Source organism: Colobus angolensis, unplaced genomic scaffold (assembly GCF_000951035.1).
Source record: "Colobus angolensis palliatus isolate OR3802 unplaced genomic scaffold, Cang.pa_1.0 Scaffold91, whole genome shotgun sequence".
NCBI classification, from domain to species: domain Eukaryota; kingdom Metazoa; phylum Chordata; class Mammalia; order Primates; family Cercopithecidae; genus Colobus; species Colobus angolensis.
The window spans coordinates 4,174,576-4,188,583 of record NW_012123043.1 but is presented as its reverse complement, the minus strand read 5'-3'; the positions used below and the strand labels follow the sequence as shown (position 1 = coordinate 4,188,583).

The following is a 14,008-nucleotide window of genomic DNA, read 5'->3' as shown; positions in this document are numbered from 1 at the left end:
CCAGCCTGGGTGACAGAGCGAGACTCCGTCCCAAAAAAAAAAAAAAAAGAAGCAAGATGGAGTCAGTTAGATCGGATCTCTTTCACGGTCATAATTTTCTCATTGCTGTAATTTTTGCAAAGACAGTTTCAGTTGCTTGGGAGGTTGCAGGAAAATGCAGGAGTGATTGCAAACGGGTACAGGGTTTCCTATTAACTTGATAAAACATTCTAAAATGGTCTGTGGTGATTGCAAAACTGTAAATATACCAAAACCCATTGAAACATACGCTTTAAATGGGCAAATCATATGACATGTGAATTATCTCTCTCTTTTTTTTTTAAAGAAATATTATCATATACCTTATGTCAGAGCAACCCCTCTGGCACTCCTGGAGTGGCCAGATCAGGTAGGACTAAGAATTCATGGCACGTCCTTTTGTGTTCCCTCCCTCCCTCCCTCCCTCCCTCCCTTCCTTCCTCTCTCCTTTCCTTCCTTCCATGAACTAGATGCTATCCTAGGCACTGAGCATACAGATATTGACAGAGATCTAATCCTGTCCTCAAAGAGTTCACAACCTCATGATTGTCCTCAGCCCCCTGTAGCAAAGGAAACTTTTATTGGGACCACGTCTGTATACCCTGAGCTATGAAGAGTAAATCTAACCTTTCTAAAGTCACATACATCTGCATTTAGTGGGGGCTCAGGTGACAGAGCTCTAGTGCTCATAAGCAAGTGAAACACACAAGGTAGATGTAATATCTTGTAGCTCTTTAGTCTTTCTCATTGCCAGGGTGGGTCACAGAATGCCCATAGTGAAGGAAGCCAAAGTCTCCTTCCTTTTTGGGTCTCAGGGTCCAGACATTGTGTAGCGGGAAGCTCACTACTGAGACACTCAGCAGCTGCCAGGTGGGCAAACTCCCTATTTCCCACACAGCCAAGCCCGACCACCATTATTGCTGGCTCACGCACCCTTTCCTATAAAGTTGGTGGTTGACAGGGAAGATGCTGGACATTCAGGTCATGGTGCCATCAAGAGCCTGGGGCCGTCAACCTCTGCGGTGGTCCTTAATTTCACTCCCTATTCATCTCAGTGTGAAGCTGCCTTCTAACCTGGGGCTGTGCCTTATCTCTGACCCAGCTCTTGCTCATGCATGATGACTGCTCCCTGCCTCCCTGTATTATCCCCAAATGATAGCTGCTATGTCTTATGGTTGCTTGTGAAATCGCTTTTACAAAATTATAACTGAGGAAATTATGACAGTGAAAGAAATCAGACCTAACCATTTTGCTTCTAACCTTTAAACTGTCCTTGTTCATTCCTGGGCGTAGGTGGAAATAACTTTGGGAAGGAATTCAGTTCATGATTTTACTCTGAAACAAAATTAATAATAGCCCTTTCCCGAAAAAACCCTCTTCTTGCCTGGGGACCAGTCTGCCTTTGCAGAGCTAACAAATTAGCTACACGATTCGAAATGACAGTTTAGGGCTCATGCAGTCTCTGACTCCAAGAATCTGAACCTCCTTAAATTGCTCCTAGGGATAACATCACTGTTGTAAGCCTAAGATCAGTGCTTGAGATATCTTGCAGACCCTACACTCTGGGTGGATCAGCTGACACAACCCAGAACCATAATCTGGCTCAACCAGTTCTGCATCCCACCCAGGAACAGAAAATAGCACAAAAAAACTCACTTCAACTCTCTATGATTCCATCTCCAAGCTGAGCAATTAGGACTCCCCACTTCCCAAGCCCCTACTTGCCAAATTAAAACTCTGATCCAAAAGAAAGAGCGATCAGACTGTTACTGTGTCTATAAAGAAAGAAGTAGACATAAGAGACTCCATTTTGTTCTGTATTTGAGATGCTGTTAATCTGTGACCCTACCCCCAACCCTGTCCTTGCAAGAGACATGTGCTGTGCTGACTCAAGGTTTAATGGGTTTGGGGCTGTGCAGGGTGTGCTTTGTTAAACAAGGGCCTGAAGGCAGTATGCTTGTTAAAAGTCATCACCATTCTCTTAATCTCAAGTACCCAGGGACACAAACACTGGGGAAAGCCGCAGGGACCTCTGCCTAGGAAAGCTAGGTATTGTCCAAGGTTTCTCCCCATGTGATAGTCGGAAATATGGCCTCCTGGGTCGCAGGGACCTCTGCCTAGGAAAGCTAGGTATTGTCCAAGGTTTCTCCCCATGTGATAGTCTGAAATATGGCCTCCTGGGAAGGGAAAGACCTGATCCCCCAGCCCGACACCCATAAAGGGTCTGTGCTGAGGAGGATTAGTAAAAGAGGAAAGAAGGCCTCTTGGCAGGTGAGATAGAGAAAGACATCTGTCTCCTGTCCGTCCCTGGGCAAGTCCCTGGGCAATGGAACTTCTCGATGTAAAACCCAATTGTATGTTCTATTTACTGAGACAGGAGAAAACTGTCTTAGGGCTGGAGGTGGGATGTGCTAGTGGCAAGGCTGCCCTTTATGCACTGAAAATGTTTATGGAGATGTTTGCATATGCACATCAAAGCACAGCACTTTTCCTTAAACTGATTCATGTCACAGAGATCTTTATTCATATGTCTCTCTGCAGACCTTCTCCCTACTATGACCCTATTGTCCTGCCACTTCCCCTTTTCCAAGATGGTAAGATAATGATCAACAAATACTGAGGGAACTCAGAGACTGGTGCCAGCGTGAGTCCTCTGTATGCTGAGCACAGGTCCCCTGGGCCCACTTACTTTGTCTCTGCGTCTCTTTCTTTTCTTAAGTCTCTCGTTCCACCTGATGAGAAACGCCCACAGGTGTGGAGGGGCAGGCCACTCCTTCACTTCAACCCTCTATGATTCCATCTTCAAGCTGAGCAATTAGCACTCCCCACTTCCCAAGCTCCTACTTGCCAAATTAAAACTCTGATCCCCAAATGCTCAGAGAGACTGATTTGAGTAATAATAAAACTCCGGTCTCCTGCACAGCTGGGTCTGTGTGAATTACTCTTTTTCCATTGCTATTCTCCTGTCTTGATAAGTCGGCTCTGTCTAGGCAGCAGGCAATGTGAACCCGTTGGGTGGTTACACTTGTGTGCTTATCTTATCTCTCTTGCTGCAATACAGTTTTTGTTAACTGTTGCTTTCTGGTTTGGCCCCTGCCTACTACTGTTTTTGAGGTCTCAGCTTGGACATGGCCTCTGGTTATTCCTGGCCACTTGCTATAAGAACACAAAGTCAATTCTTCCCCCTCTAAGAATCAGTCTTGGTAGGCTTTCATCCCTCATTGCTAGTCCACTGCCTTTGCCAGCTGTGAGCTGCCATCCATCCCAGCCTCCTGTTTCCCCCTTGGAGTCTACTTCAAAAGGCATCTCCCTCTTCCTTAGCATCTTCTCTTAGTGAAGATGGCTCAGTAAATACTTCTAAAACCTTATGTTTCCCTTAGCAATGCCAAGTCTGTAAAAACTGCTTTCTTTCCTAAAAATACGTTTCCGAAGGTACCATCAATGAAGATATCTGCCTGAAATGACCTTCCTGACAGCAGCAAGTTGTATTTTCCTCAAATGCTTTCCATTCCACATGCTCTTCCAGAACCTTGCCACTCACATATCAGGAAATGGCATCTCTGTCCCCTTCTTTGAAACTGGGTGGGGCTTCGCGACTGTCTCAACTAGCGGAGCACAGGGGAGGATCTGCTATGGGCCTTGCGAGGCCAGTTTTCAAAAGGTGAGACAACTTTCTCCTGCTCTCTCTTGAGATGCTTGTCCTTGCAACCAGCCACCATGCTGTGAGAGAGTCCAGGCCCCATGGAGAGACCACATGTAGGGATTCTGGCTAACAGCCTCAGCGGAGGTCCCAGCTGACAGCCAGCATCAGCCTACAGCCACAGGAGTAAGGCAGACTCTGTGAAGAATCCAGCCAGGTCTCATCTGACTGTAATCACAGGAGAAATCCCAGCAAGAACAATCAGCTGAGCTTGGTAAAACCCTAGAAGAGAGAAAAACAAATGACTGCTCTGTTACACTGCCAAGTTTGGGGTGGTTTGTTGCCCAGCAACAGGTAACCAGAATGCTGTCCATCTCCATACATTATGAGTCTAACTGCCCTTTATGGCCCAGCTCATTAGCCTGTCACCTCCCATGTAAGCCTTTGCTAATCCCCACAATGGAGTTCTCTCCCTGTCTGAACTCACGGTGCTCTTCCTGTACCGGTCTCCTCTCCCACATCTGGGTGCACACTTGATCTCTCCCCTCCTTGTAAAGTCTCCATTCATATCTCTCGGCACCTAGCCCAATGCTTGGCACATAGTGGGTGCTCAATACAGGCTTTCTCTGTCTGGATGCGTGAAGGATAGGGAAAGGGATCTTGGGGAGAGAACACCTACCAGTGGAGAAGAGAGGGTCCTGAGTTGCAAAACAGCTTCCACGGCTTTCAAAGGCCTTTTTCTCTGACTAGTGTCCTAGGACATTTTTGGCTTCTCTGCTAAGAATGTAGGATCATGAGTTAGAGTCAAAAGGATTTATTAACAAGTATCAAGTTGTCAGAGGTGTTTGAGCCAGAGCAACTCCATTTTGTGTAGGGGCTGGGTAAAATAAGGCTGAGACCTACTGGGCTGCATTCCCAGACGGTTAAGGCATTCTAAGTCACAAGATGAGATAGGAGGTTGGCACAAGATACACGTCATAAAGACCTTGCTGATAAAACAGGCTGCAGTAAAGAAGAGGGCCAAAACCCACCAAAACCAAGATGGTGATGAGAGTGACCTCTGGTCATCCTCACTGCTACACTCCCACCAGTGCCATGATAGTTTACAAATGCCATGGCAACATCAGGAAGTTACCTTATATGGTCTAAAAGGGGAGGCATGAATAATCCACTCCTTGTTTAGCACATAATCAAGAAATAAGCATAAAAATGGGCAACCAGCAGCCTTCAGGTCTGCTCTGTCTATGGAGTAGCCGTTCTTTCATTCCTTTACTTTCCTAATAAACTTGCTTTCACTTTACTCTATGGACTTACCCTGAATTCTTTCTTGCGTGAGATACAAGAACCCTCTCTTGGGGTCTGGATTGGGACCCCCTTCCTGTAACAAAGTGCTTCTTGGAAAGAAAGGATTGTCCAAGCTGAGGGTTTTCTTAGGATTACAGTGTATGGCCACTTGGGGGAGCTGAGGCGCTGCGAGGTGTCTTTCACAAGTTCACCAGCAGGTGGAAAGCTTATTCGTGGTTTCTTGCAAACTGGTTTTATCCACGCACACATTCATAAAATACTGAGCACCTACTCCATGTAAGGCTCTGTGTGAGCTACAAAGGAGGGTAAGCTACAATTCTTGCCCTCCAAGACCTTCCAGTTTGGTGAACTCAATGCTTCCTTATTATTATTATTATTTTTTTGAGACGGAGTCTCGCTCTGCCGCCCAGGCTGGAGTGCAGTGGCCGGATCTCAGCTCACTGCAAGCTCCGCCTCCCAGGTTCACGCCGTTCTCCTGCCTCAGCCTTCCGAGTAGCTGGGACCACAGGCGCCCGCCACCACGCCCGGCTAATTTTTTGTATTTTTAGTAGAGACGGGGTTTCACCGTGTTAGCCAGGATGGTCTCGATCTCCTGACCTCGTGATCCGCATGCCTCGGCCTCCCAAAGTACTACGATTACAGGCGGGAGCCACCGCGCCCGGCCAACTCAATGTTTCTTTAGCTTGTCTTTGGGTTTTTCAAAAGTCATCCAATCCTTTCTTCTGTCAGTGTAATTTAATATAATCGACCCTGATGGAAGACAGGTGTCCAGAGACTTGCCAAGGCCGGGCGCGGTGGCTCACGCCTGTAATCCCAGCACTTTGGGAGGCCGAGGTGGGCGGATCACCTGAGGCCGGGAGTTTGAGACCAGCCTGGCCAACGTGGTGAAACCCCGTGTTGAGGGGTTTCTACTAAAAATACAAAAATTAACTGGGTGTGGTGGCACATGCCTGTAGTCCCAGGCTGGGAGGCTGAGGCAGGAGAATCATTTGACCCCGGGAGGTGGAGATTGCAGTAAGCATAGATCGCACCACTGCACTCCAGCCTGGGCAACAGACCGAGACTCTGTCTCAAAAAAAAAAAAAAAAAAATTTGCTGAAAGTCTGGTTATTTTCAGTCTACTTCACTGCTTTAAGTAGATTGGGCAGGTGATCATAGATAAGATCAGAGCAGTGAGGGTGGTGTGGCTAGAGACCAGGGGAACAGGGAGAAAGATATTTTAAAGCAGGAGGAAAGCAAACTGATTGGGAGATTAGGAGCTGGCTTGATTGGAACTGGACCTGCCAGAAAAGCCTATCCTGAGCCTTCAGCCAGCTCCCTGTGACTGCACTTCCCTAGAGCATGTCAGGCTCAGAATAGAGGAGCCATGCACAGCCAGCTGCCCAGGAGCTCCCTGGTGCCTGCTCCTGCCCTGAGTCCCCAGCTCCTCCTGCTTTCCCCTCCCCACACTTCCGCCGTGAGCGTCACTCCATAGTTTTGCCTGTTTGGGACAGAGGCGGTGGCTGCAGAGGGAGGAGGAGGGAAGTGACCTTACATCAAGTTCAGGCCAAGGGGAGGGAAAGAGGAAGTGGTCATTTAAAAACCTATCTAGGCTGTTTCACAGTGTCCTTAAGGACCCAACCCTGAGCCACTCCAGTGCATTTCTGAATCACCTTTCAAGCTCCCCTGGAACATTCTTTGTGCTTCACAGTGTAAATTTCAGTTTGAAAATCAGAAGAGGTTTCTGGGTCAGGAACCCCCTGGAGTTTTTATTTTGTTCCTTTCTAAATGGATTTCCCTTTTTCTTGCCTCCAAGCATTTTATTTTTACAACATGTATACACTGCCTTTTCCGATTTTCATTTGCTTCTGGCTGCCAAGCTCATTTCTCCAGCACACCCTGGGAGATTCTAGGAAACCTCCTTAGAAAACATGAATACAGGGACTGAAAGCAAATGCTGGGCCTTATTCCACAAGCCCCTTTGACTTGCCTCATCATAGCCTAGGCACAGCAGAACAGCGCCAGAGCCAGGGAGAGCCTTGCAGATCACCTACATGGGTAGGCGGGCCTAGTCATATTCCCAGGGGCCCACAGAGATGCTACCACCAAGCACGACACATTTCCTAGGAACTCCATTTCTCTGAACAGTCAGTAATTTTATTTTTATTTATTCATTCATTTATTTTTTGAGACAGGGTCTCACTTTATCACCCACGCTGGAGTACAGTGGCATGATCTCGGCTCACTGCAACCTCTGCCTCCTGGGCTCAAGCAATCCTCCCACCTCAGCCTCCCTAGTAGCTGGGACTACAGGCGTGCCACACGTCCAGCTAATTTTTGTATATTTTGTAGAGACGGGGTTTTACTGTGTTGCCAAACTTGTTCTCAAACTCCTGGACTCAAATGATCCACCTGCCTTGGCCTTCCAGAGGGTTGGGATTACAGGTGTGAGCCACTGTGCCTGGCCAGTGAGTCATTTCAAACATTATCTTTTTATGAAGACAAATACAGTTATGTGCCAAGGAGAATGCAAAATTCAAATACATTTTTACATGTATTTGAATTCAAGACTTCAAGGACTGGGAATGGACTGATTCTGACAGCACTGTGGTTATCACATCCATTTCTTTGCTGTCAGAGGTACCTCAGTGGAAATTTTTGAGAATACTGAGTTAGTCCAACCTCCCATTTTACCCATGAGGAAAGCTGAGGTCTAGGCCATGGTCACACAACTACTTAGTTAGTTACTGCTGTAAGCCCTGGTCTCCTCACATGCAAAGCAGGGGGTAAAAATAGTCCTTACTTCATATAGCTACTGCAAAGATTAAAGGGGACAATTGTGTAAAGTACCTGACAGGTAGTAATTGCTTAATAATTATAATTATTCCTCATTATCAACAGTATTTTATTTGTTTTTTGTTTTTTTGAGACATATTTTCACTCTGCCACCCAGGCTGGAGTGTAGTGGCTGGATCTCAGCTCACTGCAACCTCTGCCTCCCGGGTTCAAGCAATTCTCTTGTCTCAGCTTCCATAATAGCTGGGATTACAGGCACATGCCACCACGCCTGACTAATTTTTGTATTTTTAGTAGAGATGGGGTTTCACCATGTTGACCAGGCTGGTCTTGAACTCCTGACCTCAAGTGATCCACTGGCCTTGGCCTCCCAAAGTACTGGGATTAAGGCATGAGCCACTGCGCCAGGCCATCAATAGTATTTTAAACCATAGATGACTGAGACTCTAAATCATAGGCCTGAGACTCAAACTGCAAGTTTAGGGCTGGATCCTTTTTTTTTTTTTTGAGATGGAGTCTTGCTCTGTTACCCAGGCTGGAGTACAGTGCTGCAATCTTGGTTCACTGTAACCTCTGCCTCCTGGGTTCAAGTGATTCTCTGCCTCAGCCTCCCAAGTAGCTGGGATTACAAGCGCCTGCCACCACACCTGGCTAATTTTTGTATTTTTAGTAGAGATGGGGTTTCACCATCTTGGCCAGGCTGGTCTTGACCTGACCTCATGATCCACCGGCCTTGGCCTTCCAAAGTGATGGGATTACAGGCATGAGCCACCACGCCCACCTTAGGGCTGGATCCTTTAAAGCATAGCTGTCCCTGGTGATCTAAGGGGTCTTGCTTTACGTTGGGGTCCATTTCAGCTATGATATGGCTTTGAATACCCCATGGGAAGTGTGAACACTGATGTCCGTAGAAAAACATTCTCATCTGTGCAGTGAGGTCTTTACTCTCTGAGCCTTCACATTCCCCAAATTTATTTATTTAGCTCTACAAAATCCTCAATCCCTTCAAGAAGAACTTGGGGAACATGTCACACATTTTCTAGGGTGTGGGGAAGAGGAATACCAAATGGTTTGGTATAAAAGGGATTTGTACTCCTTTAGTAAGAACTACTAAATAAATGCCGTAACCTGCCATCCCTTGCCTTTCTTGACTCCTTTCATGTTATTTTCTTTTGAGACAGGGTCTCGCTGTTGCCCAGGCTGTGGCAGGATCAGCCTTCACCTCCTGGGCCTAAGCAATGCTCCCACCTCAGCCTCCCACGTAGCTGGGACTACAGGTGTGCACCACCATGTCCAGATAAATTTCGTTTTTTTTTTTTTTTTATTGGTAGAGATGGGGTTTTACCCAGGTTGGTCTCCAACTCCTGAGCTCAAGTGATCCACCTGCCTCAGCCTCCTAAAGTGCTAGGGTTACAGGTGTGAGCCACTATGCCTGCCTGGTGACTCCATTTTCTTCCCCAGGCATCTCCACACTTTCCAGGTGTGAAGATGCCTGGGGAAGGCTCCCAAGGGTACTTCCTCCTTGAAGCTCTCTCTCCCTTGACCTCCATGCCATGAGTTTCTCCTACATCCTTCATCATTCCTTCTCAGTGTCCTCTGTGGGCTCTCGGTCACCCTCAAAGGGTGTTTCTTGGGGTTCTGAGCCTGCTCCTTTTTATAAGCTCTCTCTTGACTGAAGACCCCAAAATCTCTTTCACCAGCCTTGGCTCCTCTTTTGCTCTGTGTTTAATTGTCCACTGGACAGTTTCACTTGGATGTTCCACAAGCATCTCAAATCCAACAAAACTAAATTCATTATCCCTTCTTGCCCCCTAACCTTCAGCTGGTTCTGAATTCCCTAACTTGGTGAGTTGCCCAGCCTAGAAACAAGGAGGCATCCCTGACTCCTCCCTCCCTTTCTGCTGCACTCTACCCCCAGAAGAAAATTGTTTATCAAGTCTGGCAGATTCTGCCTCCTCAACAACCCACAAATCCATCCCTCACTTTCCATCCTCGGAGCTACGGCCAGTCATCATCTCTTCCTTGGACTATTGCAATAATCTTTTGGTAGGTGCTCCTGGCTCTCCTCTCACCTCAAAGGGAATCATTGCCATCTTCCTAGAATGTTTTTCAAACTGACCTTGTCGTTTCCCTACTTAAGGTCCTCCAATACTCCCACTGCTCTCAGGACAGTCCACCCCTTCAAGTGGTGTATAATGTCTGCCATGTTCTTCTGGTCTCTGCCTACCCTACAGCTCCATCTCTCTCAGAATCCTGTCTTTCATCTCAGACGTCAGCTTGGCTGATAAACTTGCCATTCTCTGGTTGAACAATGCTCTTCCAAGATCTTGCCCCTTCTTCTTGCTTCCTGGACAGCTCTTAATCATCTTTCCTGACCCCAGGCTCTCCCCCAGGGAAAAAGAATTAAGCATTCATCCTTTGTTACTCACTGTCCCCTATACCCCTTCCTTCATGCCCCTGAAAGACTTTGGGGCCCTGATATTAGTTTACCCATTAGATGAGTAAACTTCTTGAGGTCACGATCCAAGTTATAGTCTTCCTTATATTCCTAGAACCTAGAGACCAGCACAGAGTGGGGCTCCAATAAATGTCTGCTGAGTGAATGGGTGGATGGATACATGGATGAACAGGTGGATGGATGGATGGATGGATGGATGGATGGATGGACAGACAGATGGGTGAACAAGTGGATGGATGGGTGAATGAATGAACGGATGGATGGACAGATGGATGGAAGGATGGACAAGAGGATCTCTGGTCCAGACTGGATCTCTAAGCTCTCTGGGATGATGGGCAGAACTAAGTCAGCCACATTCCCTTACACTTTCATCAGCCTCACACTCCAGTCCCCCTCCCTTGGGATCAATGTGGAAAAGAAAGTTTTCACCACAGGGGAGGAGAATGAAGATGTAGCATCAGGATGCTGATGAGGGACGAAAGAGAAGAAAAGATGCCAGAGGAAGAGGCAGAGAAAGTTGGAAGCTGGAGGTCAGGGGCCCTACTTCCTGCTGTAACAGGCCCCACTTCATCCCCAGCAGCCATCAAATACCAACCCAGAGGTGCTGGGAAATAGAGTGCACAGAGAGGACGTAAAGATACTGAAAAGGTTAGACATTTGTGAGAGTCCTGAGAAGCAGGCAAGCCCCTAAGTGTGTCAAGATTCCTTCTATAACCCCCAGCAGATAATCTCTTGGTGATGAGCTCTGACTGCATTGTCTCTGCAGATGTGGGTGCTGCTGGCTGGCTGGGGCCAGTCTAGATATGGTTATATAAATAAAGTCAGCCAGAATGAGAACCTCTGCCTTAAGGATATCCCAAGTATTGAAGATGTTTACTGGTTTTTCTGTGATTTCAACATCAGGCGTGTGCCTGTTTGCATAGTAGGTAACCCCAGCATCACCTTTGACTCAGTTCAGTCCCAAAGCCCTTCGTCATCTCTCAAGTCTTCTTTATCTGCAAACGTGCTATCTAAGACCAAGCCCAAGTAACTGGCAGCAGGCTGGGAGAACAATATAATCAGAAAGGGTGAGGTTCTGGAAAAACACCAAACAAGGCAGGTCCCACTTGGCTTGCTTTATCTGTAGCTCTGCATAGACAGCTCCTAAGACATGTGCCCTGACAGTCTTTGGGTGGACAAGCGGGGTGACCATCTGCCCTGGACTGCCTGAGATAGTCCTGTTGCCTTAGTGTAGTTATGAATACTACCACATACCACTTACTATCCAAAGTATTCTGGTTTAGATGACACATTGTACAACCACTCTGTTTACAAGTTGCTTTAAGATCTGGGAGAAATCCAAGTGTGACTGCAGTACTGCTCTTCTTTTCCTGAATCTACCCTAAAGCCATTTCACAGCACAGGTTGGCATGTCCTCACAGGGAAATTTATAAACAGTCCCGCAACTCCAGAGAGGACAAACCCAGACCAAAGAAGGAAATGTAGGAGTTTGCCCTTTTGTAAAATCCTGGGCAAGACTCCGAGGCTCATCTCTCCAAGATACTGAGAATTGAAAGGAGAGGGGGAAATCCCACGGGATCGCCATCTTTGGGCGGAAGCCCTCGGTCTCTGACACTGATGGTGGTTCTGCAGTTTAATGTACCTGTTTAACTATTATTTGGTCAGTGCAGCCGTGACTAGAAATTATTCTGGTTTCTCCTCCTACATCTTGGTTGGGTCAGATGAAGATGGCCCAATCTGCAAGAAACACTTGTTATGTGCTTATAGACATTTTAATCTTGGAGGGCTTTGTTTATAGGATGGACCTGGCCAAAGGAAACATGTTACTTATGGTTGAAAGCAAGAAAAACCTATATAAGCACTTCTTTTTTTTTTTTTTTTTTTGAGGCACACTCTTGCTCTGTCACCCAGGCTGGAGTGCAGTGGTGTAATCTTGGCTCACTGCAACCTCTGCCTCCCAAGTTCAAGTGATCCTTCCACTTCAGCCTCTCAAGTAGCTTGGATTACAGGCACACACCACTATGCCTGGCTAATTTTTTTAAATTTTTTGTAGAAACAGGGTTTCCCCAGGTCTCAGACTCCTGGGTTTAAGCAATCTGCCTGCCTTGACCTCCCAAAGTGCTGGGATTACAGGCGTGAGCCACAGTGCCGGGCCAAATACTTCATTTTCTAGATCATAAGATGCTTCACTTTATTCCTGGCAAAAAGTTGATTCAGCAAACCAGGGCTTTAAGTGAAGCCGGTTGGAACCTGAACCCTTGACACCTGCCCAGGGTGGAAGACGTAGCAGCTGCATCTATAGGCCACCTGGAGTGTAGGGTGACCAGCTGCCTAGCAAACCTTCCAGGGCCTCCCTGCAGTGAACTGCTATGGGCATTAGGAGGCTGCAGAAGTTCCTTCTGAGCATGCTCTGGAATACAGTAGAAAGTTATACACAGAGACACCCCACACAACACTCGCAATCACACCAAAGTGTACATCCCAGATCTGAGTGCGGTTCATTTCCCATCACAGTCTGCACCCTGAAAATAATGGAATCCAATCTTAGAGAATAAGACAACACCAGCTCTTGATTTCCTTTGGTCTTAGAAATAAAGTATAACAAGTTTGCAAAAACCTACAAATTACAAGACAGGGCTTTGTTTCCTGAGGCTCTCACTCCTTCTTTACTTCTCCTATTCCTGGAAACATTATTTTCTCTTGCAGATTCTTCATGTTCCCCCAAATCCAAATTCACAAGTTCCCAAAAAGGGCAGTCAGTGCTCCTTGCTTGTTGCACTGCAGGACAGAGTGGGGCAGGGAGGAGGAAAAGAAAATGATGCCTCCCTTTACATCTGGCTCTCCTTTCCTACCTAGGCCCTCCCTGCCAGAGGCTCCTGGGGAGCTCCTTCTCTGTCTAGAACACTGGGTTCCTGGGCTGTTTCCCATTCAGGAAAGGGGTGAGGGCTCTCCTCCCGCCCAGGCAGCAGCTCTGGAGGCTGTGAGCTTCTCTGCCCCCTGAAATGCCTGCACCGGCCACTCAGGAAGGGCTGGGGACTGGGTGAGGAGGTGGGGACAGAATGTCCCCCGGAAACTGCCCCAGGGGCAGCTTGAGTGGCCTGAGCCTGTGTCTGTCCTACTGAAGGCTGGAGCCCCAGAGAAAAGCCTCTGTGGAGGCACCCACTTTTCAGAACTGCTGCTTTTGGGGGAGAACACCTTTTCCCAGGTGTTGTCCTTGGGGTAGCAGGGAAGACTGGGAAAAACTGAGCGGCAAGAGCTGTTGGAGGGGGGAGTTACATTTATTGACTGTCTATTACATGCCGGGTGCTGCTGAAGGTCGCGGGTCCTACAGGATCTCCTTTTAGCCCCTCATATCCCTGTAGATTACAGGTCTTTCACAGATGACCCTGAACCCAGAGGGGCTGTCTAGGCCCAGGGCCCAGCTAGTGAGTGGAATCGCAGAATCAGACCTGCCTTGGAAGGGTCTGTCTTAACCTGGCGCCCAAGATGTGTCCCTTACCCTCTGCCACCAGGACACGTAAATTCGGGACACCCCTTTCGTTAGGGGCCCAAGTTTATCATAGGTCTGATCTCTAAGGTCACATCTCCGCCTTCTCACCTGACCGACAGGAAACCCCTGAAATGTCCCTCGCACGTGCAAGACGTTTTCCGCGGTGGCGGCGACAGGACGCACAGTGGGACCGCAGCACAAACGCGGGGCACCCCCAGAGTCGGCGACTCCTGCCCCCGCCCCTGCCGGCCGGGCCGTCCTGGGGCCTGGGAGGGCAGCATCGCCGGGCTTCGCGCCATGACATCAGCCCTGGAGTGGTGCA

At 47.8% G+C, this 14,008-nt stretch overlaps 1 protein-coding gene across 1 annotated transcript in view; it reads right to left on the bottom strand.

Moving 5' to 3' along the window:
* LOC105504401 overlaps window positions 1-14,002 on the bottom strand; it is a 36,373-nt gene extending 22,371 nt beyond the window's left edge. Inside the window, exon 1 of the mRNA XM_011931838.1 lies at window positions 13,795-14,002. Coding sequence (XP_011787228.1) covers window positions 13,795-13,990 — 196 coding nt within the window. The 5' untranslated portion in view covers window positions 13,991-14,002. The remainder of the gene's footprint in view (window positions 1-13,794) is intronic.
* Between the last annotated feature and the right edge of the window lie 6 nt (window positions 14,003-14,008).